Source organism: Lathyrus oleraceus, chromosome 5 (assembly GCF_024323335.1).
Source record: "Lathyrus oleraceus cultivar Zhongwan6 chromosome 5, CAAS_Psat_ZW6_1.0, whole genome shotgun sequence".
NCBI classification, from domain to species: domain Eukaryota; kingdom Viridiplantae; phylum Streptophyta; class Magnoliopsida; order Fabales; family Fabaceae; genus Lathyrus; species Lathyrus oleraceus.
Genome location: NC_066583.1, coordinates 101,017,824 through 101,043,800, shown reverse-complemented (window position 1 = coordinate 101,043,800; position 25,977 = coordinate 101,017,824). Strand labels below are relative to the sequence as shown.

General features: G+C 39.6%; 1 protein-coding gene across 1 annotated transcript; it reads right to left on the bottom strand.

The window, feature by feature from the left end:
• Positions 1-13,018: 13,018 nt before the first annotated feature.
• On the bottom strand, positions 13,019-14,350 carry LOC127079009 (uncharacterized). The gene has a single exon (XM_051019427.1). The coding sequence runs from the start codon at positions 14,348-14,350 to the stop codon at positions 13,019-13,021; it is 1,332 nt and encodes a 443-aa protein (XP_050875384.1).
• Positions 14,351-25,977: the final 11,627 nt, after the last annotated feature.

The following is a 25,977-nucleotide window of genomic DNA, read 5'->3' as shown; positions in this document are numbered from 1 at the left end:
GCGACCACTCGCGTAAATTACAAATCCCCAAAAATGCGATATAAAATAAACCGCGACCATGGCCTCGCATAAATTACATCCATGGGACAAAAACGAACAAATGAAATGATAATGATAAACTGAAACAAACAAATTAACCGGGGTTAGACGAAAATGAAACGGATAAGTCCAAACTGAATTTTTGATATTTTTCTTTGTTGAAAAGAAAAGTTATTATATATTTTTTTTTATATTTTTGATAAGGAAGGGTTATTTTAAGGCTAATGCCTTTTTTCTAAAAAAACAAATTGTTTTAATTTGAAAGGTTTTTTGATTAAGAAAAGAACTTATTTTTGACTTTTGTGGTAAATAAATAAAAACAAATTAACCTAAACATAAAAAAAAACTGTGTTATTATTATCCTTTTTTAAACGGTGGAGAATGATAAAAACAAATTATAAATTATGTACCTAGCTTTTAAAACAAATTAATTATAGATTATGAATAAAAACAAATTAATCTAAATAACAAAAACAAACTTGATTATAAATTATGTACCTAGCTTTTTTTAAACAAAGAAAATTTGTTACGTAAAAGTTATATATAAAAAAATCTTACTTAATAACTAATTTTATTAATTAGAAGTTATTAGAAAACTTTTCAATTTACTATGTTAATAACTAATTGATTCTTAGTGGTGCTTTTGTATTTAAAACAATTACTAAAACCAAATTACCAAAGCCCAACAGACAAGATAAACGTGAAAAGAAACAGGTCGTTTGGCTTTGTGCTTGCTGCTAGGGTTTGTCAATCCTTTCTCTTTCTCTCCTTATACCGGCGACGACCATTGTTGCATGCTCCATGTTTCCTTCTTCTATCCTACACATCTTCTTCTTAAACCTGAAATGCACACATCAGAGCAAAACGATTTACGGTAATAAAATCCTACCTGTACGCGTTTGTTATCGACGGCGTTTGTTGAGGTTCGTTGGCCTATGATGTTTTGCGACTGAGGCGTTGCTCGATGACGGTAATGGGTCCCGGTGGTAGTGGCAATCGGAAGGATCCACGGCCGCCACGAGTTCCCTACGTTGATCCGTTACGCCGAAGCTTCGATTCTGGCTTTTTCTTCTTGTTCCAGGATTTCGGATCCCTCTTAATATTTATATCCCCCTCGAATCCACTGTGGGCTTTGATTTTTCATGATCTCCGCTGAAGTTGTTGCTAGATTTGTTGAGGTATTTTCGGAACAGATTATTAATGAGTTTTTGACTGAACGGCTTTGTTATATTGTTGTTGTGCTTTTGGATCCGGATTTTACGTTTATTGATTTTATTTCGGATTTGCTGGCTGATATTGTTTTGGATTGTTGAACGGATCCAGTGGATTTGAAAACTTGTTAATTAAACCGGTTCGATGGACTGGCTTTCTGAACTGTTTTTCTGAACTGGTTTCTGAATTGGTTTTGTTTGAACTATTTCAGCTTGTTGGACTTTTTGTTGGAATTGTGTTTTTTCATAGGATGATTGGAGTTAAGGTCCCATTTGGGGCAAACCGTCCTCTTGAGAAAAATCACTTCTCAAACCGGCTTTTCAAATAAGCTCTTTTCTGTATAATCTCTTTTTGGCCAAGCAATCTCAAAATGCAGTTTTCCTCTTCCTCTTTCGGTGCCTTTCGATAAGAACAAACATCTGCCCTGTTCTGGCCGAGGTCCCGAACCGGACATCCGATGATGATATCTCTGAGGGTGTCAAATTAACCGATTCAATTTCCTTGTTTTGCTCATTTTGCAGGTTTGAAGATATGTCGGAAAAGTCGGAAAATCGGAGCGAATAGACATCGGACAGTATAGTAACTTAAGAATTTTATGATTCCTTTTGTAGAAAATGTACTTATTATTTTTGTAATTTTATGTATTATTATTTTTGTGTAAAGAATTAATAAAAATTCCTTATTTTTGTGGAAAATTATTATTATGATTATGCAAAACAAAATGAAAACCACTGCATATGCTGTTTGTTTAATATTGGAAATAGAATTAAAATAAAACTATGAAATAAAGTTATATATATATATATATTTTTAAAATGAAGTTATCTAAAATGAAATGAAAACTTAAAACGGAATTAGTTATTTTAAAATGAAATAAAACTTAAAATGAGATGATCTATTTTTTTAAAAAAATGAAGTTATCTAAAATGAAATGAAAACTTAAAACGGAATTAGTTATTTTAAAATGAAATAAAACTTAAAATGAGATGATCTATTTTTTTTTTTTAAAATGAAGTTATCTAAAATGAAATGAAAACTTAAAACGGGATTAGTTATTTTAAAATGAAATAAAACTTAAAATGAGATGATCTATTTTTTTTTTAAAATGAAGTTATCTAAAATGAAATGAAAACTTAAAACGGGATTAGTTATTTTAAAATGAAATAAAACTTAAAATGAGATGATCTATTTTTTTAAAATGAAATGAAACATAAAATAGAATTAAATGAAATTAATTTAAAATAAAATGACGGTACAATGCAATATGGTTATCCGACTAACTTCGCTTCCGACACCATTTCCGATTAAAATCTCCCAACCAGATCAAACAAACCAAAGTTCCTGATTACAACTCAAAATTCAAACTTGACGGCCGGCTGTAAACAAATGACCGTTTTGCCCTTCATAAGCTAAAGAGCGCACCACGCGATATTTCTTGCAAAAATCAACCAACTACAAGAACTTGTTAGTAATTAGTTAAATGCAAAAATGCAACAGCACGCGAGATGGTTCGACTAATCTTAGGGCAAAATTTGGGGTGTTACAGTTGCCCCTATTTAAATAACTTCGCCGAATGATTTGAGCGACATAGGCTCGAGAAATCATGGTGAAAGGAATTTAGATATAGATAACCGAAAATTTTGCCCTTAGATGCGGCGATATGCACTGCTAGGGACAAAACGGAATAGAATAATCCTGACCATGCTATGATGCGTATGATGCGGATGATGGAATGATAAATGCAATGATACAGACGATACGACGACACAGGGGACCGACGCAATGAACGAACCACACTGGGGAATATGACGCACTGGGGAAACAGCGTGACACGGGGAATTCTAAAGATGATGGTCAACTGGTGCGAGCACGACCAACCGTCACTTTTAGAAAGGGAATAGTAAAATGGGATCCTCAATGGAGATGGCACCGATGGAACAGCCTCCACTGGGGAATATCCGAGAGTAAATGACCAACAGGTTCAGGTGTGACCGGCTGATAGTCTAGGGTAAAAAAAATAGGATCGACACGACTGTAGGATCGATTAACAAGATGTTGGGGCATTGAGCAAAGCATAACCTCCGAGCTTCTGGAAACTCTCCCTCGTGACAGAATCAAACGGAATTTTTAGGAATCCGTAGGAAATATACGGGGTAAAACCGGCTGTATGCCAAAATAAATGGACTTTAATGGGAAATGCCCTAATAAGCTTTCTCGAGAGAGAACTGCCACTTATCGTTGGAAGGGACTTATATGCCAAACTAAATAAGCTTTCCAATAAAGAGGTTGTTGCTTATCTGTGGATAATAGATGAAAAATTGATTGATTGATGAGCTCCGCTAGAGGGAATTGTCACTCATCTGATAAATAAACCTCTTCATATCTAAGGTCGGCGCCCGGAATACGATTCAGATTCTTCTTTTACTAAAGGATAAAATGGTCCACGGCGGGAGGCCCAAGAATGAGTACGGAGACTCAACATTTTGAAGTTTAGGAAAAGATATGTCCACAGCGGGACACCCAAGCATGAGTGCGGCAACTCACCTTCTCAAGGTTTAGGAAAGGATATGTCCACGGCGGGATGCTCAAGAATGAGTGCGGCGACCCAACGTCTTAAAGTTTGATGTAGGTGATACGCTCCTCGGCTGGGAACTGTCGCTTGTCTGCAAAGGATTGTAAATGATTTCCTTGAAAGATAGTGCAAAATAAATGCATGTCCAGGTAGGTTCAGTGACCGACGGGACCGAAATTCGATCTGGAACTGGGCTAGAAAGACTCCATTGGGGAAATAACCTCAAATGGGGATTATCTTATCCTAACACGGAAAGATAGCTGAAATAACCATCGTCCACGAGGGTTGAACTCTGTGGCGATTAGCTGGAAATAAATAGTATTTTATGCTTAGGCTGACGATCTACTTGGAGAGAGCGGACTAACCTAGTTACTCGGAGGTAACGACAAAGGATGACGATGAATAGCAAACATGCTAATGCGCATGACAAAGTGTATACTATTTGTATGTAAATGTGTATGAAAACGTCATGCAATGAGTATACAATGCTTAGGCTCATGCGTATGCTGACAAAACCGACGAGCGGAGGACCTGAGATGAAATAAGCATTTCGATGGGAATACCCGGGGACCTCTGCAACAGTACCCCTCTCAGGGGATAAGAAGAGCTTATGGGAGCACCGAATTTGGCTTCAAAGTATAACTTCCCTGGGGAGAGAATATCGTGACTTTCATATGGGGATATGATACGGGTTTACTGGAGAGTATGATATAACGACTTCCACTGGGGATGTTTGACCTATGCATGAGCATACGATGTCAAGACTACCCGTGGGGGATAGCTGTCATGAACCATAGTCAGCCAAAGAATTCCTAGGATCGGAGACTTCCGGGGATAAAATAAATATCCGCTTCGCGGGGACGATATGGAATTAGGCCACTTCATGGAGACAACGTAGCAACTTCCTGGGAATAGTACCTCGGCTTCCTACTGGGGAGAATTCAACAGACATTCCTGGGGGAAGTATTCCTAAGGCAAGTAAGGCAATTCTACTGAGGAACAAATGATCCCATTGAGGATGGGCCTTCCAGAATAGATATCACTTGGAGGATACCGGGGATAGCTCTGCAGTCTTGAGAGTCACTGGGGATTATCGAATGAATCACAAAAGTGTTGTCAACTTAAAATCTCGTTGGGGACTGTCTCTGGGAATATGATGGTAATGATCAAATGCTTATGCAACACCGAGACTTACCGGGGAGCGAAGAGATCCTTCACAGATTTCCATGAGTCAAAGTAACTTTTGTTTCCAAATGTATTTCTGAGAAAATTATTTTGGTTTTGAAAACACTTTTCACGTTCAAATTTTATTAACAAAAGCAAATTGCATAACAAAATAAAACGGAGATACTGTGAACAAGGAAATTTAATAGCGAAAGGTAAATTTTATTGAAGAATGGTAACTTGCTAAAGGCATAGCTCCATGGAAACTTACAATTTTAAATTGGCAATATGGAAAAGGTTACATTGAATCCAACGACCTACTATCCCTAATGACCAAGACTACCCAAAACCTTGCTCATGAAGAGAATGATTGGATTTGAAGTGGACTTCTGTAAATGTATCTGCGATGTTTGGTGTCATCCGATGCAGTGAAATGCCATGTCCCTAACTTTTGCCTGGACTGCCCTTTCGGGTTTTCAATCCACCGGGACGCTCATTTTTGCCTAAGCCGCCCTTTCGGGTTTTCAACTTAGCGAGCCATAGTATTATTTTTTTCTTTAGGCATAATATTTTCGGACTGCATCGGAGTTCACAGGATGTGCGAGCTCTTCTCCATCCATTGTTGTAAGAATTAGCGATCCTCCGGAGAAGACTGTCTTAACAACAAATGGACCGTCGTAATTGGGCATCCACTTCCCGCGCATATCCTTGTGAACTGGCAAGATCTTCTTGAGTACAAGTTCTCCTTGTTGAAACTCACGGATTCGGACTTTCTTGTCGAAGGCTCTCTTCATCCGTTTCTGGTATAGCTGCCCATGGCACATAGCCGTCAAACGCTTCTCGTCGATGAGGTTTAGCTGGTCGAATCTGTCTTGAACCCACTCGGCTTCATCTAGCTTGGCTTCCCTCAATACCCTTAAGGAAGGTAGCTCAACTTCAATGGGGAGGACGACATCCATTCCATATACTAGTGAGAAAGGTGTTGCCCCTGTTGAAGTCCGAACAGTAGTTCTGTATCCATGCAAAGCGAATGGTAACATCTCATGCCAATCCTTGTAAGTCTTAACCATCTTTTGTAGGATCTTTTTGATGTTCTTGTTCGCAACTTCAACAACTCCATTCATCTTAGGACGGTATGGAGAAGAATTATGATGTGCAATCTTGAAGGTATCACATAACTCCTTCATAGTCTTATTTTTCAAATTGGTACCATTGTCAGTTATGATCCGACTTGGAATTCCATAGCGGCAGATAATCTCCCTCTTGATGAAGCGAGCAACAACCTGCTTGGTCACGTTGGCATAGGAAGCGGCTTCTACCCACTTGGTGAAGTAATCAATAGCAACTAAAATGAACCGGTGACCGTTAGAAGCTTTCGGCTCAATCGCCCCAATCATGTCAATGCCCCACATTGAGAAAGGCCACGGCGAAGTCAAAACGTTCAACGGTGCCAGAGGTACATGCATTTTGTCGGCATAAACCTGACATTTGTGACACCTCCTGGCGTATTGGATGCAATTTGATTCCATAGTTAACCAGTAATATCCAGCCCTCAAGATTTTCTTGGACATGGCATAACCGTTGGCATGAGTTCCGAACGTCCCTTCATGAATCTCCTAGAGTAACATATCGGCTTCACGTTTATCAACACATCTAAGTAGAACCATGTCGTGGTTTCGTTTGTATAGCACGTCATTGCTGATGAAGAACTTGGATGCCAATCTTCTTAAAGTCCTTTTGTCCAGATGAGAAGCATCCGGTGGATACTCTTGCGTGAGCAAATAATTCTTGATGTCATGAAACCAAGGCTTTTCATCAGTTTTATCTTCTTCAATCACCAGACAGTAGGCGGGTTCAATTCTACGTTCGATTCGAATGAGTGGCGCTGCATTGACAAATTTGACCTTCCACATGGATGCTAACATGGCTAAGGCGTCAGCAATATGATTCTCAGACCTCGGAACATGCTCGAACTTGATCTCATCGAAGTATTTAATCAACTCCACAATATAGGCTTTGTAAGGGACTAGCTTCTCATTCTTGGTTTCCCATTCACCTTTCACTTGATAGATAACCAAAGCTGAATCTCCACTTACTTCAAGAAGTTTGATTCGGAGGTCAATAGCTGCTTCAAGGCCAAGGATGCATGCTTCATATTCAGCGATATTGTTCGTGCATTCAAAGTCTAACCTTGCTGTAAATGGGGTGAACCCACCTTTCGGATTCATCAGAACTGCGCCTATACCATGCCCACTGTAATTTGAAGAACCATCAAACATCATCCTCCACCAGAGACCCGGTTCCGGACCTTCCTCAGGACCTGGCTCTTCATAATCTCTCTTTATCAATAGGATGTCTTCATCAGGAAAGTCGAACTTGAGAGGCTCATAATCTTCTACGGGCTGATCTGCCAGATAATCTGATAAAATACTTCCTTTGATAGCTTTCTGCGGTACGTACTGGATGTCATATTCTGATAGCAACATGTGCCAACGGGCAAGCCTCCCCGTCTGAGCCGGCTTTTCGAAAATGTACTTTATTGGATCCATCTTCGAAATCAATAATGTGGTATGACAAATCATGTACTGCCGGAGACGTCTAGCAGCCCATGCTAGCGCACAACAAGTCTTCTCCAAGAGTGAATATCTGTTTTCACAATCAGTGAACTTCTTACTTAGATAGTATATGGCATGTTCCTTCCTTCCAGTCTCATCATGTTGCCCAAGTACGCAACCCATAGACTTCTCAAGAACGGTAAGGTACATGAACAATGGTCTTCCAAGAATAGGAGGGATTAAGATAGGAGGCTCTTGCAAGTAATCCTTGATCTTTTCAAATGCCCGCTGACAGTCAGGATTCCAATCCATAGTCTGGCCTTTGCATAGCAACTTGAAGATCGGTTCACAAGTAGCAGTCAAATTAGAGATAAACCTGGAAATATAGTTTAAACGCCCCAGAAAACATCTGACTTGTGTTTCAGTTTGCGGAGTTGGCATGTCTCGAATGGCTCGGACTTTATCAGGGTCTACTTCAATTCCTCGCTGACTGACAATAAAACCAAGTAGTTTTCCAGATCGAATACTAAAGGTACACTTAGCGGGATTCAGCTTCAACTGGTACTTTCTGAGTCGTTCAAATAACTTTATCAAATGATCCAAATGGTCCTCTTCGTTTCGAGATTTGGCGATCATATCATCCACATAAACTTCAATTTCTTTGTGCATCATGTCATGGAAGAGGGCAGTCATGGCCCACTGATAGGTTGCCCCTGCGTTCTTCAAACCGAAAGGCATAACTTTGTAGCAGAAGGTCCCCCAAGGGGTAATAAATGTAGTCTTTTCTCGGTCGGCTGGATCCATCTTGATATGATTATAACCGGAGAAACCATCCATAAATGAGAAAACCGCAAAACTAGCTGTATTGTCGATAAGGGTATCAATATGAGGCAATGGGAAATAGTCTTTTGGACTAGCTTTGTTCAGATCCCTGTAGTCTACGCACATTCTGACCTTACCGTCCTTTTTGGGCACTGGAACAATGTTGGCAACCCAATCAGGATACTTTGCAACTGCAAGGAAACCCGCATCCAACTGTTTCTTAACCTCATCTCGAATCTTTAAAGCCATGTCAGGTCTCGTTCTTCGAAGTTTCTGTTTGACAGGAGGACATTCTGGCTTAAGCGGTAGTTTGTGAACTACAATATATGTGTCTAAACCTGGCATATCTTGATACGACCATGCGAACACATCAACGTATTCCTTCAAAAGCTTTATCAACCCCTGCTTGATCTCAGCCCCAAGCATTGTACCAACCTTGACCTCTTTCTTGTCCTCGTCTGTGCCAAGATCAACCAAATCTACCTGCTCCTTATCTGGTTGAAGTTCCGTGTACTCGTACTCGACCAACTTTGTCAGTTCAGTAGGTACTTCAGAATCTTCCTCACCCTCATCTTCAACTTGATAAATGGGTGAATCCCAATCAGGAGAGACAATATCGTCATTGGATTCAACAAGGTTTGTAATGTCACTGCATGTTGAAAGGCTTATTTTATTAAATGTTTAATGAAAATGAGAGAAGTGAAAATGCATTTTAGTTTGTTTTTGAAAAGATTGCCAATTTCATTTTTAAAGGTGAAAAAAAAAACAGTGGAACAACTTGGAACAGAACAAAATGCATTTATTAATAATTGTTTGAAATGAAAGGTGGCTCTACAACGCGAGCCAATAGCCTGGGGCAGAGCTAATGGATTTGAAAACACAAATGAAAAATTAAATTACTTTGACACTGGAAAAATAACAGGAATCTCAATAGCCTCCCAGTTGCTCAATGTTGCACTACTCTTGAACACCAGGTTGCTTAAATCGTCATTTTCATCACCATCGCTGACGGTATTAACTTGAAAACCTCCGCTGATAAAAACTTCTTGGTAAATCTTCGGACGCCCTTCGACATTTGTAGAAGCTTTATCATGAGTTGGTCTGTAACCCAACCTGTGGCGATCAGTTTTGGTCTTGACGTTGATTATCTCTCCCCAACCTTCAGGAATGCCCCTGTCAATTGTTGATCTGGTACTCTTTAAGGATGAAAAAGATGGATTACTCTGGCCTTCCACAGTCTCTTCGACCTCCACTAACACAGCATTGGCGATCTCAAGTGCTTGGAAAGAAGTTTCCAACGCGTCTTCATCGGCCTCAATATAACGGAACGAAGATAAATTACTGACCATTAAATCCTCCTCATCGTGAATAATCACCAGCTTATCATCAACTACAAACTTCATCTTTTGGTGCAAGGTAGAAGTCACAGCCCCAGCAGCATGGATCCAAGGTCTTCCAAGTAGACAGCTGTAATTGGGATTGATATCCATGACTTGGAAAGTGATATTGAAAACATGCGGACCAATCAGAATTGGAAGTTCCACTTCTCCAATCACAGCTCTACGAGAACCATCAAACGCCTTGACAATCAAAGAAGTAGGCTTCACCATAGTTTCTTTGTAAGCCAACTTACTAAGAACTCTCTTGGGTAGGACGTTCAAAGATGAACCGGTATCCACAAGCACCCTGGCTAAATTATCCTCTTGACACTTCGCTGATATGTGCAAAGCACGGTTATGATTCGGGCCCTCTTTCGGTAGCTCTTCATTGCTGAAGCTAAGAGTATTACATGCGGTAATATTGGCGATCACACTATCAAACTGACCGGTAGTAATATCTTGAGCGACATGAGCTTGCGTCAATACTTTCTGCAAAGCAGCCCTATGAGCGGGTGAATTCAATAACAGAGACAGGATAGAGATCTTCGAAGGGGTCTGATGAAGCTGATCAATGACTTTGTAATCACTCTTCCTGATGATCCTTAAGAATTCAGCATCTGCATCATTAGTAACAACCTCTTTATTTTTATCTCTGGCAGGCCCAGCAGTGTTAGTAGTTGTCTCTCTAGGTGGAGCCTCATCAAAACGGGGAGTGTACACGCGACCACTGCGAGTCATCCTGCTTGCCCCAGCTATGTTAGTCACACTTTCACCATCAACCTTCACTTCTTCTCTTGGAATAACCTTCCCAGATTCTTTGTCAATCGCGGTTACACCATACTTCCAAGGTACTGCTTTGGGATCACTGAATGGAAATGGACTCGGTTTTTGGATAATCAACGGTTTAGGCTGGTCCACTGTTGGAGTAACGGGAGTCGGTATACTGAACACTGGCATGACAGAATTTGGTGCTGGCAAATTAAACACTGGTATCCTACCCCTTGATTCTGACAAGTTGAAGGTAGGCTCAATTGCGGCTACTTCTTTCACCTGGTTAACTACTTGCAAAAAACCATCATCAATCAATCTCTGAACGTCTTTCCGAACCATAACACAACCCTTATCACATCCCTTACAGTTCGTACAACCGATATGGGAAACAGATACTAGGCCTGCTTGAAACAGCTTTGAATGGAATTCCTTGAGCGGAGTCTTAATCTGAGCTACATCAAGGATAGAATTCTCTTCAGACGAAGCATCAATGGCATTAACAGCCCCATGGTCAGGCAAAGGGTTACTTTTGACATTGGGCGGCGGATCGTTGAATGACAAAATCTTCTTTTCCATCAGATCCCTCACAAGGTTTTTCAAAGCATAACAGTTCTCCAAATCGTGACCTGGCGCACCCTCATGAAATAAACAATGAGCGGCGGCGTTGTAGTTGGCTGGCAAAGGATTCGGAGGCGGTCCCAAAGCTCGAGTAGTGACCAAACCGCGTTGCACTAAGTAAGGATACAACTCGGTGAACGTCATCGGAATCGGTGGACAAGTCTTGTATAGTCTCCTTGGAGCATTCTGGCGAGGTGCCTGGTTCCTCGGTTGTTGACTCGCCTGAGCGTTGGATGCTTGTTGATAATTCGGAGGAGGATAAACCAGAGGCGGATAACCAGGAACCTGTTGCATGGGCTGATAAACGGGCGCTTGTGGAGCTTGTTGGTTAAAAGATGGTGCAACAGCAGCCACGTATGGCGATGGTGCATACTGAACCGGGTATCCCTGTGGTTGGGCATACTGTGGCGGATATTGATACTTCCTATTCCTTCTCCTATCTGAAGACACAGCATGAGTCTCTCCTTCCTTCTTTCTCTGAGGATTGACGGAAGTCTTCTTAGCTTGGTCCTTCGAACTCATACTGCTAGAACCACTGGACATCTTTCCACTCTTCATAGCTAATTCAACCTTTACTCCAACAGCAACAATATCAGCGAAATTCGTGGTTACACTACCCACCATCCTTTCGTAGAACTCAGGACGAACGGTGTCAACAAACCAGTCAGCTAATTCTTTATCAGTCAATGGAGGTTCAACCTGGGAAGCAATTTCCCTCCATCGCTGGGCGTATTCCTTAAAGGTTTCAGAATTTTTCTGCGTCATACTCAAAAGTTGTCTCCTGTCAGGAGCCAAGTCCATGTTGTACTTATAGTGCTTAATGAAAGCGTCAGACAAATCTTGAAAAGACTTGATGCGAGATTGGTCCAATGTTAAATACCACTTCGACGAGGCACCTTTCAGACTGTCTTGAAAACAGTGGATCATCAACTTGTCATTTTCCACGTGGGCAGCCATCCTACGGTAGTACATTATCAAATGGCTTTTCGGACATGTAGTCCCTTCATAGCAGTTAAAGTTCGGAGTCTTGAACTTTGGCGGAATAACTAAACCGGAAACCAAACAGATGTCTCTAGCAGCAGCACCAAAGATCTGGTCTCCTTCCATCTTTCTTAATCTTTTATCAATAGTAACAACCTCCTCACGGAGCCTATCACGCGGCTGGTACCCTTCATCATTATCATCCAACATTTCATAAACAGGCTCATTAAGATAAGGCTGCACCCGAGTATGGACATTAGCTTGTGTGAAGGTAGGGATCGCCTTTGGAGGCTTGGGAACCAAAGGCACAGTCTGTTGAACGTTCTGTATAACGGGCATGGCTTGTTGACCACTTTGTGCAACCGGCATAGTTTGTTGAACTGACGTAACAACAGGCGGATGTATGAAACTCTGCGAAAGACCATAAGGAAACGGGTTCTCAACTGAAACAACCGGCGGATCTACAGCAGCGGTAGTGTTGATCTCAGAAACCACAGTAGGCTGAGTATCCATTTTTGCATTGATAACCTGAAGTAGTTCCATAATTGTTCCTACATTCCCTCGAAGGTCTGCTAGCTCGTTGTTAACGCGATCCATCTCTTGAGCGTGCTCTTCCATCCTTCTTCGAGCTTGAGCTCTAGTGTTGTATCGATTCAGGGTGACGAAACTGTACGCGAGAGAACCGAGTATGAGACAACCGGGAGACACATGAAATGCAAAATGTGATGCAAAGTGCGAATGAAAGATTTCATGGAATTCAAGCCTTTACGAATATCGCGGAATACCACTGGGATCTTTATTTATTAATTTGAAAATGAATTACAAATAAATATTCTTAAAAAACCTTAACAAGAAAATAGCTAAATAAAAGCTACGAAAGCCCTAAGGAAGCGTAGTCCACGACTTCAACGAGTAGGCGGAGAGTCGGAGGAAAATAAATCCTCGTAGATTCTTCTCTTTTTGTAGGAAAGCACTTCTTCATTCTTCGCCTGCAGCTGCTTTTGTAGCTCTTCATTCTCACTGACGATAACCTGATATTTATTTTTCCACGTTTCTGCCTCATGTTGTGCTCTCTTCAAAGCGATTTCCAACTTTTCAGCTTCGGACATGAATACTAAAACAGGTTCTCTTCTAGGAGGTAAAGGATCTTGGCGAGGATAAGGCATCTTCAGCTTGATGGCTCTTTCCCGGACCCAACGAAGATAAGGTTCCATAGACACACAATTCAGCTTTCCCAAACTTTTTTTGCCCTTCTTGTGCAAATGATGCCAAGCGGATACAATCTGATCTTGAAGTTCTTTGTCACCCTTAAAGAATATTTTCTCCACATGAACACTTTTAGGCGGTTGTTTCAAGGGATACCCTAACTGTCGGCGAGCTAGGACTGGATTGTAGCTGATGCCTCCATTAAAACCAAGTAAAGGTACGTTGGCAAAGTCTCCACAGCTGTCAATAATTAGTATTCCATCATACACACGATTATACCAAACGATGTCCGAGTGTGTCAGCGCCATGACCCTTGGTGACCAAAATCCCTTGTCAAGACTCAAAAAAGACTTGGGCAAGTGCGAAATAAACCACTTGTATAATAAAGGCACACAACAGGTGATCATTCCTCCACCATGAAAATTCCGGAGATGTATGGAATGATAAGTGTTACCCAATAACGTTGGTACTGGATTGTTCTTCATGAATATTTTGATGGCGTTAATGTCAACGAATCCTTCAAAACTTGGGAAGAGTAGCATTCCATAAATAAGCAAAGCAAGGATTGTCTCAAAGGTAGGCATGCTTAAATGATCGGCATAATATTGGGCTTTCTTGATTAAGAAATGCGTAGGTAACCCTACAGTTCCGCCTTTGGCGATCATATTGCCTTTGATGTCGGACACCTTTAAGCATATGGCTTTAGCAATGTCTTCCTCTTTAGGGTTCTTCTCTAAGAAAGGGAACGGAGACCTATCCAAAATAGGTAACCCCACCAACTGAGAGTACTCTTCTAAGGTAGGTAATAGCTGATAATCTGGGAACGTGAAACAATGGTAATCCGGATCATAGAACTGTAGTAACGTAGAAAGAAGCCCATCCTTCACTTGGATTCTCAATAAGGATAATAGCCTTCCGTATTTGTCCTTGAACCTCTCTTGATCTTCAACCAAGGCTCCTAGCTTCCTTAGGTCATCCAACTTAAAATTCTTAAAAGAATATTTCAAGGTGTTTCTCTTATTGTAATCCATGGTAGCCTGCGATGTTCATAAATAAAGTTTGAATTCCATGAGATGTAATGCAATGTGATGTTTTATGGATGTAATGCACATAAACACACAAAGTCCTAGGTTAAAGGTGTATGAGCGGAAGTCAAGGTCTACCCATCCCACAGAGGTATGTACTATAGGGTTAATTGTACCTGCGGAACAAGGGTTCTAAATCGGTGCCCAAAGTCATCAGTCCATCTTTCGGATATTATCAATTTCCCAATTGACTCGGTGGTTAATAATATTCTCAAGAGAACCTCTTTTGATTGTGGTATCGCGTAGCAACTATTTTGGGATTACTCCCTCATAGTCCCCGCACCACGTCCTAGATAAGGCCAAGGTGGTGTTAAGGTAACTACGGTCCTCAGTGTCATAGGCTCCCATCGAAGATAGTAAGTGTCTTCACGATTACTCGTTCAACAGAACTACCTTTCAAAAGGGCCTCAACTGAGCGGTGATTCTCAAGTCGGCTTGGTCGGGATTCAACTCCCTATAAGCTTCGTTGAATCTAATCACCTCCTTTAATAAGTTCACTCAAATCCGGGTGTAGGACTTATCTCACAAGAAAGATACCCCCCCATAATACACAATAATATATACAGACAATTAATAGTATAAAATATCATACAATAAACAAAATAGGGGCAAACCTTAATTATGTCGCTCCCCAGTGGAGTCGCCATTTTCTGTTGCGGTGGAAATATTAGGATATCAAACTATTAATTAGCTTGAATCACAATTCTTAATTCACAACCGCTCTTTGATTTATCCGAAGGACAAGGTCAAAAGAGGAAAAACCTATACTTGCATCGTAAGCACAATGCGGGGAGATAACTAGGTAAGGGGTTGGTTAAGCTTAGGGAAGGTACTAGCACCCTAAACTTCTGTAGTACTCTACAGGAACCTTTTGTTTATTGTATGTCTTTTTATTTTTATTATCTGTTTGGAATATGTACTGAGCTAAAGGATAAAGTGACCTAAAAGAGACCTAAGGGTTAGTCCTAAGTTTACTCGGCAAGACGTCGCATCTTGTGCCTACATATCCTGACGGGAATGGAATCAGAGTAATTGTAGTTCCCCTCGAAAGGGAGGCTAGAAACTTCTTGACTGTGGTCAAGGTTTCGATGGGGCATAAGCATTTCTTAAGGAAACGCTTACGTGGAGCGTTGAAACTCCTATTTCTACGTTGAGGCATTGAATTGAAATTAGGGTTAAAATTAGGGATTCCACGGCGGGAAACCCTAAAGCAGAGTACGGCGACTCTTTGACCTAATGCTAGGGTAAAGGGCGTTTTCGTCCACGGCGGGACGCCTAGGCTATTGAGGTTTTGGAAATAGTCAAGGGTTTGAAAAGGGTCAAAATTTAGGGTTATTGACTCGGCGGTCACACTGCTAAACCTAATTCCTTCGGAGGGCAAGATGGTAAAAACATGCAAGCAACAGAATTATTACATGGCAGGCATAAAAAATATGAAAATAAAGCAAGCAGTAAAGGAAAGCATCGCGACCACTCGCGTAAATTACAAATCCCCAAAAATGCGAAATAAAATAAACCGCGACCATGGCCTCGCATAAATTACATCCATGGGACAAAAACGAACAAATGAAATGATAATGATAAACTGAAACAAACAAATTAACCGGGGTTAGACGAAAATGAAACGGATAAGTCCAAACTGAATTTTTGATATTTTTCTTTGTTGAAAAGAAAAGTTATTATATATTTTTTTTTTTATATTTTTGATAAGGAAGGGTTATTTTAAGGCTAATGCCTTTTTTCTAAAAAAACAAATTGTTTTAATTTGAAAGGTTTTTTGATTAAGAAAAGAACTTATTTTTGACTTTTGCGGTAAATAAATAAAAACAAATTAACCTAAACATAAAAAAAAACTGTGTTATTATTATCCTTTTTTAAACGGTGGAGAATGATAAAAACAAATTATAAATTATGTACCTAGCTTTTAAAACAAATTAATTATAGATTATGAATAAAAACAAATTAATCTAAATAACAAAAACAAACTTGATTATAAATTATGTACCTAGCTTTTTTTAAACAAAGAAAATTTGTTACGTAAAAGTTATATATAAAAAAATCTTACTTAATAACTAATTTTATTAATTAGAAGTTATTAGAAAACTTTTCAATTTACTATGTTAATAACTAATTGATTCTTAGTGGTGCTTTTGTATTTAAAACAATTACTAAAACCAAATTATCAAAGCCCAACAGACAAGATAAACGTGAAAAGAAACAGGTCATTTGGCTTTGTGCTTGCTGCTAGGGTTTGTCAATCCTTTCTCTTTCTCTCCTTATACCGGCGGCGGCCATTGTTGCATGCTCCATGTTTCCTTCTTCTATCCTACACATCTTCTTCTTAAACCTGAAATGCACACATCAGAGCAAAACGATTTACGGTAATAAAATCCTACCTGTACGCGTTTGTTATCGACGGCGTTTGTTGAGGTTCGTTGGCCTATGATGTTTTGCGACTGAGGCGTTGCTCGATGACGGTAATGGGTCCCGGTGGTAGTGGCAATCGGAAGGATCCACGGCCGCCACGAGTTCCCGACGTTGATCCGTTACGCCGAAGCTTCGATTCTGGCTTTTTCTTCTTGTTCCAGGATTTCGGATCCCTCTTAATATTTATATCCCCCTCGAATCCACTGTGGGCTTTGATTTTTCATGATCTCCGCTGAAGTTGTTGCTAGATTTGTTGAGGTATTTTCGGAACAGATTATTAATGAGTTTTTGACTGAACGACTTTGTTATATTGTTGTTGTGCTTTTGGATCCGGATTTTACGTTTATTGATTTTATTTCGGATTTGCTGGCTGATATTGTTTTGGATTGTTGAACGGATCCAGTGGATTTGAAAACTTGTTAATTAAACCGGTTCGATGGACTGACTTTCTGAACTGTTTTTCTGAACTGGTTTCTGAATTGGTTTTGTTTGAACTATTTCAGCTTGTTGGACTTTTTGTTGGAATTGTGTTTTTTCATAGGATGATTGGAGTTAAGGTCCCATTTGGGGCAAACCGTCCTCCTGAGAAAAATCACTTCTCAAACCGGCTTTTCAAATAAGCTCTTTTCTGTATAATCTCTTTTTGGCCAAGCAATCTCAAAATGCAGTTTTCCTCTTCCTCTTTCGGTGCCTTTCGATAAGAACAAACATCTGCCCTGTTCTGGCCGAGGTCGCGAACCGGACATCCGATGATGATATCTCTGAGGGTGTCAAATTAACCGATTCAATTTCCTTGTTTTGCTCATTTTGCAGGTTTGAAGATATGTCGGAAAAGTCGGAAAATCGGAGCGAATAGACATCGGACAGTATAGTAACTTAAGAATTTTATGATTCCTTTTGTAGAAAATGTACTTATTATTTTTGTAATTTTATGTATTATTATTTTTGTGTAAAGAATTAATAAAAATTCCTTATTTTTGTGGAAAATTATTATTATGATTATGCAAAACAAAATGAAAACCACTGCATATGCTGTTTGTTTAATATTGGAAATAGAATTAAAATAAAACTATGAAATAAAGTTATATATATATATATATTTTTAAAATGAAGTTATCTAAAATGAAATGAAAACTTAAAACGGAATTAGTTATTTTAAAATGAAATAAAACTTAAAATGAGATGATCTATTTTTTTTAAAAAATGAAGTTATCTAAAATGAAATGAAAACTTAAAACGGGATTAGTTATTTTAAAATGAAATAAAACTTAAAATGAGATGATCTATTTTTTTTTTAAATGAAGTTATCTAAAATGAAATGAAAACTTAAAACGGGATTAGTTATTTTAAAATGAAATAAAACTTAAAATGAGATGATCTATTTTTTTAAAATGAAATGAAACATAAAATAGAATTAAATGAAATTAATTTAAAATAAAATGACGGTACAATGCAATATGGTTATCCGACTAACTTCGCTTCCGACACCATTTCCGATTAAAATCTCCCAACCAGATCAAACAAACCAAAGTTCCTGATTACAACTCAAAATTCAAACTTGACGGCCGGCTGTAAACAAATGACCGTTTTGCCCTTCATAAGCTAAAGAGCGCACCACGCGATATTTCCTGCAAAAATCAACCAACTACAAGAACTTGTTAGTAATTAGTTAAATGCAAAAATGCAACAGCACGCGAGATGGTTCGACTAATCTTAGGGCAAAATTTGGGGTGTTACACATATGATGAGATAGCACGAGGGATCTTAGGGTCAAAATTGGGGTCTTACAGTTGCCCCTATTTATGGACATTCTAACTGAGGAGGTGAAGTTTAAAGTCTTCGTATCGACTCAGTAGAATGGGCATAAATAACAACATACAGAAACAATTTTTGGTCCCTAAGAGACCTCATGATGCATATGATATGAATGTTAAAATAAATCTTTGTAGGGACATGTTGCTACAAAGGAAAAGAATCTGGAGAGACTGAAAGTCCGCAGGAGTATAATACATTTCGTAACGAAAACTCACTGAGGAAACATAGACTCTGAGGGGATAAAAAGGTTGTGCATAGGCCAAACTACGACTTAAAACTGTTGGGGGGACACAAGGGATTCCATGCAAATAAATCAATGGAAAGACTCAGCCAGGGGACAAAAGGAACATCTGTAGGGGAAACGGGTAGATCATAACAAAACTGAAATACTCGATCCAAGCAGGAACATCGATTTCACCAAGGAAAAACGCACTCAAACTCGATTAGGGAAGAAAAGATCTTCAACACATGAGGAGCAGAAATATATCATCCACTACCAGTTACCGGGTACGGGGATAACAAAATATGTCAGGGAGGACATCCGTTACCGGTTAGGGTAAACATATCAAGGATGACTTGCTGAGGGCCGCCAGGAGATGTATTTATTACCGGCTACTGGGTAAGAATAAACTTGTTGGGGAAAAGTTGAAAATAGGATTTACAACTACCGGTTACTGGGCATAAGGTCGAAGAAGAGAGAATATATGTCACTGATTAAGGTGAACATATCAAGGATAAACTCAAAGGAAAGAAAATCCGCCATCGATTAAGATGAACATATCAAGGATAAACTTCCATAAGGGTGTTAAGGAGGATACCCGTCATCGGTTAAGGTGAACATATCAAGGATAAACCGCCTGAACAAAGTAGGAATTACATCTATCGAATGCTGTATAGAATACCAGAAAGAGAATATTTGTCACCGGTTAGGATGAACATATCAAGGATAGACTTCGAGGGGAAGAATATGAATTATATCTATCAGTTACTGGATAGAAAACCACAAAGAGGATATCCGTCATCGATTAGGGTGAACATATCAAGGATAAACTCTGCAAAGGGGAGAAAAGCAGGATTTACAACTATCGGTTACTGGGCAGAAGACCACAAAGAGAAGGAAACCCGTCATCGGTTAGGATGAACATATCAAGGATTAACTCTCTGAGGAACAAAAATAGGGATTACAACTACCTTTTACTGGGTAGAATACCAGAAAGAGAATACCCATCACCGGTTAAGATGAGCATATCAAGGATAAACTCAAAGTAGGGGAAGAAAATACCCGTCATCGGTTAGGATGAACATATCAAGGATATACTTCCTGGGAAACGTGAAAATGAATCCGCTGGGGGAAAAAAGGGGGGGTTACTTTTGTCGGGTATTGAGCGAGAAGTAACAAACTGCAAACTAAGAATACTACTACCAGTTACTGGGTAATAGACTCTAAAGGGACCAAGAACATCTATCTAGGCAAGATCTAGAAAGAGACGGTCAATCAAAGACTCAACCCAATGAGGATATAACTCAAGGGGAGTGGTTCCATCCAAATAATCAACTGGGAAGGAAATTGAAATAATAATCATCCACGAGGAAATAACTCAGTGGGGAATGGAGAAAGGTTAAAATCTTTCTGCTTAAGGGACTGACACTCTACAATTGAAAGAGGACAGATACACCGAACTTGCATGGAGGTAAAGTACCATCATAGCAGAGGATTAAAAAATGCAATAATGCGATAATGGAAGTTGTATGAGTGTATATGTATATGTATATGTATATGCATATATCATGATTATGCTGACAAAATAATCATAAAAGAATACAAAAATGTCACTGGTTCGAATCATCGCACAATCCCTAGCCAATCCACAAAAGAGGGAAATAACTGCTGGAGAAGAGATCACACATCTCAAAGGCTCAACCCTAGCTGGGGAAGAAAGGAGAAGATCTGCTGAGGAAACTATTATCAATTTTGAGGGGAATTTTAGGTCAACACCATATCAAATGGGAGACAACCCTACAGGGGATAAACACAAATAGTTGCTAAAAAAAAGGGAGTAACCCTGACTAGGGACGAACCTGATGGCGACTTGTGGGGAAACAAAATTCTGCTGAAATCATGCAAACCGCTGCAATGAAATGCCTACAACCCGAGGGAGGACAATCACAAACTCAGCTGGAGAAGATGAACAACTCGGCTGGGGCAATCAACAAACACCAGGTGCTGACATGCTGTCGGGGATGAAACAGGGAATCACACCAACTGCTTGGGGAGAACCAATAATGCTCCACATTTAGGGGCTTACCGCTTTCAAACCACTGTTGATATTCTTTTAATGAAATTGATTGCTTAAAATGACTGCTTTTATGTGTTTATTAAAAATATGATTTTGATTAAAAAAATTAATTTAAAAAATGATCATCATAAAATTTAAATCTATTTGGCTGAATTAAACAAGAGTAGAAACAATTGGATAAAAACTCAACTTTATTTGATAGAATTGTAGTCTGTAAATGACAAGACTCCATAGATCTTTACAAAAGTTTGAAAATTGGTAATTTACATGGAAAAGGGCTACATCGAATACAATGATCACTGATCCTTCTACCAACTCTTGTTATCCACTGTTCTCTTGGCCACTCTATTGGGGATGATGAATCAGGCTTGACAGTTGTGCTCGAGAAAGTCTTCAAAACTGAAGATCAGCAGGATGCAGTTACTTGCCATAGTCCCTAATTTTTGCATAAATTGCCCCTAGGTGGGGTACTCAATTTATCGGGATAACTCTTTCTGTTTTATGTCTCTAATTTTTGCCTGGATCGACCTTTCAGGTTTTCAATCCACCGAGATGCTCATTTTTGCATAAGCCTCCCTTTCGGGTTTTCAACTTAGCGAGTTGTTCTTTTATTTTTAGACGAAGTATTTCTTGACGGCATCTGCGTTCATAGGGCGAGTGAACTCTTCACCATCCATAGTTGTAAGAATCAAAGCACCGCTTGAAAAGGCTCTCTTGACAACATATGGGCCTTCATAATTAGAAGTCCATTTCCCCCTAGAATCTGGTTTGAAAGATAGAATCTTCTTGAGCACAAGGTCATCTTCTTTGGACATAGGAGGTCTGACATTCTTATCAAAAGCTTTATTCATTCTCTACTGATATAACTGATCATGACACATGACAATCAATTTATTCTCTTCTATCAAATTCAGCTGATCAAACCTGGTCTGACACCATTCAACCTCAGTCAACTTGGCTTCCATGAGCACACACAGTGATGAGATATCAACTTCCATACCATAAACAAGAGAGAAAAAGGTTGCCCCTGTTGAAGTGCGGATGGATGTACGATACCCGTGAAAAGCAAATGGGAGCATCTCATGCCAATCCTTATACGTTACAACCATCTTCTGAATGATCAACAAGTACCTGCCTCGCGTATCTCTGTCGAGCGGTCATAGAGAGACCCCTCTCAAAGATGTCTTCGATAATGGTGCTTGGTGCGTGGTGTAGGACCCTATCAGTCATTTCTTGTAAGGAAGGAAAAAAAGATGATTGAGTCGGAGTGAAAGGTGTATTTTGTTAAAAGGAGGTGTGACCCAGGTTAGTTTTACTAGGCCTTACAATGGGCGTCACTGTACTGTAAAAAAATTACATGGTGTGTGCCTGTTCCCCATGCAAGGATAGAGAGACTAAGAGGCCATAATAGGTATATTACACAAATAAGGTGAGGCTAGCTCATGATTGTGAGTGTCCGTGTACGGTAGTTTTTTAGGATGTTTTAGGGATCGTATCACGTGAGGTAATGGGTCATGCTGGCGGTTGGCGCTAATAAATTGCAGCCATGTAGTTAGATTATCGGTGTTATGACTAATGAGAGTGAAGTGCTCTATGTGAAGTATTGAGTGAATATGACTTGATCACCCATGTCCCTTTAGAGGACGAGGTATTTATCATAGGGAATCCTGATTCCTAGGGCTTTCTTCTAAAAGGTCACCACTAACCCACAAAAGGCACACTGTCGAATTCCTATTTCCAAGGAATATGTGGATCCGTAACTATCTTGACTTTCTCGTTATCCAAGACACGTATTATCCCATATTTCTTCTTCCCATGGGCGAAGAAAATGTAAGGGCGACGTGGTACCTCACTTCGGGAGACCTTGCGTCATTGCCCCTTTCCTATGACGATTCCCGATTGTCGCCCTAGACGGGTTATTTGGAAATATAACACTATATATATATATATATATATATATATATATATATATATATATATATATATATATATATATATATATATTATATATATATATATATATATATATATTATATATATATATATATATATATATATATATATATATATATATATATATATATGAAAAATAAAGCATAATCGAGCATAATCGAGCGAGTTTTCCTCCTCTTATTTTTTCATTGCTGAACGTGCAGAGGTTCATGCTTCGAAGTTGATAGGTGATGTATGTCACATTAATCTCCATAATTATGCCATATCCCTGGTCCCTCTAGAGTGCACGTTGTATCTTTTTGGCCCCTTTGAGGTTGGCACACAAAATAGTTGGTTCTCTATGAAGATTGTGGTATTTGAGCTTCAAGTGCACGAGAAAGCCCACAACATCCAACGCTCATGTGAATGATTCACCTAGAATGCAGTTGTAGAGGCTCATGCATGGGATGACCAAAAAATGAGTGTTGATCGATCAAAAGTCTCTTTCCTCTCCTACACATACCATCAACTTCACTATCCCTATGGACGAGTGGTCATATTGTTAAATGCTTTCATATATGAGCTGTCTTATGGTATTAACCTTCCTCTATCTAGGCCCATTATTTCAAATAGTGATGAATAGAGGATGTTACACAAACTTCCCCTGTCTATCAAAATTCGGGAGATGTCGAACGGTCATATATTGTCAATGATTACCAGGGGAAATAACTCATTAGAAATGCTCCTAACTTTCTCGAAGTTCTGAAACCCTAGAATAAGTCGGTCGAGAATCTTTGATGATGAACTACCTTCATTTTTGTAGATAATCATCATCTTGTCAATTTTCCTTTTGACCGTCCCTTTGGAAGGCAAATTCGTCGAGGGTGCATCACCGATAATGGCTTCTATTTTTTGCCGTTGGGACCGGCTTTAGAAACCCTTGTAGGTGACTTAGTTTTTGGAGTCTCTTATTGGTCTCGCTTGTCGCCCTTGACATATTCGGACAATCAGTCCTTCTTAATCAGTGTTTCAATCATATCTTTATGCTAGACAATCGTCTGTGTTATGGTCGTGTCCTTTTTGGAGGTGATAATACTTCGATTTACTGTTTGGGAAAACTCTTGTACGAGGATAAAATGTCGGATTCCTGCTTCCCAAATTCAGTGTTAGCACACTCCCGATAAATCTTATCCCATGAAATATTCAAAGGTGTGTACTTGTCTTGCCGACCGTACATATCTCTCTATCAGCGTCTTTTTTCGACAGTGGGATTCCTTTCTAGATGGGCTTCCTAGATGGGCGATTGGAACTTGTGTCGGTGGTTGAGGCTGGGTTATCTAAGCGAGTGTTCAACTTCCCCTCCAACGTTATGTGCAGTTGATCCAGGTTCAACATCTCCGGAGTCGTCCATACCTTTTTCTTTCCCAGCTAGGTGCAGAAACAATAGCCGTAGAGGATGCCATTTTCGAAGATCAATCACTTAAGGGCTTCTTCGGTTCCTTCTACTTATACTACAACTTGAGTGAATAAGTAGATGTATGACCGTAAGGTCTTTTTCACTCTTGGCATGATATTGCTAAAAGAAGCTATAATAACTAGTTGCCTTTTCTGGGCAATAAAGTGGGCGGTGAGTTGATCGTAAAAGTTCGTCCATGATTCAATGGAACCTTCGGGGAGACCATTGAACCATAGTCTAGCTGGTACGACTAGTGTAAATGCTAGTAGCTCGCATTTGAAAGATTCGTCAACACCGTAGTAGTTGAGCCGATCATTGACGAGTTGACGTGCTCGTCGGGGTCTCCTTTTCCATTGTATTCTTCCAGCCAGGGAGACTTTTGCATTGACTTGGGGATCTTGCTTTCTAAGATCGAGGCACATAAGGGATGCTTAGGCTGCACCCTGGTCGACATGTGTTCACTGCGATCTAAGGACAGAGCATGACTGCCACTGTCTTCGTCCAAGCCCCGGTGAGAAGGATCATGTATTCCATCTTTTGAACGGTCTTTCGACTTCTAGACTTTGCTTCCTTAGAGGTAGGATCTATACCGATGGAACAATTTCTATTGGATACAATCTCTTGAATTGTGTTCGTTCGGGGCTAAGTGTGGTGGAAGTTTCTTCTAAATGAAGGAACCTTTCCTCCATCGCCTTAGAGTTCTGTTGCTGAACGATATTGTAAATGTCGTAGAGTAATTTATTCGTGCTTTAAGCGCATAGATTCGCTTCAAGAATGCTAAAACCGTGCAATATCTCAGGCCGTTTCACAAGAAGATGAGTTGGAATTCCAAGTTCCGGTGCTTAAATGACCCTTGTTCCTGAAGGAGGAGGGATTAGATTTGGACGCAGAGGAACCTCAATGCCGAGATTCGTTTCACCATGAGGAGGATGAGTCATGTTTCGTTGACTGAAAATTGTTTGTGTTGCGCCAACAACAACTAGAACGGCTTCACGTGCGGTGGCAGAACGAGTAACCTTGGATTTAACAATTTCCAAATATCGAAGAGATCAGAGATACGAAAATCCGAAGATTTGAAGAATTAGTGTGTTATAACCGACGTAGAGTTCGAATCGATCGAGCACAAATGAGTTTCGTGCTCGATTTGCTGGATCTTTGTTTAGAGGTTGAAGAAACTTCACATCAAAAAATTGAACGCAAATATAAAGAGTCGTAGAAAGCTCGAGAATCAACTGTCGCTTCCCACAGACGCCGTCACTGTTTCGTTCTAAAATAAGAAATAGAGAAATATAAAAGTTACGACGGAGTAGAGCTTTTAATGTGATTGAACAGAAAAAAATATATCTATAAGAATATCACTCTGACACTCAAATCAATATTATAAAAAAATGGAGTCTAATTCTCATATTACATTCTTTAGCATCATAAATGAGTTAAAATCTCAAGAATTATAAATGAGTTAAAATCTCACCTCAAAAGCTAATTCTAAAGATGAGATTCTATTAACACATTTATTAATATAACAATACATGTTCAATAACACCAATAACTTGAACATTCTTTTTATCTAATTCCCCTCCCAACTCTCATGGTTGGTAATGGACCACACCATATAGGACACATTACAACCTGCTTTACTTTGAGAT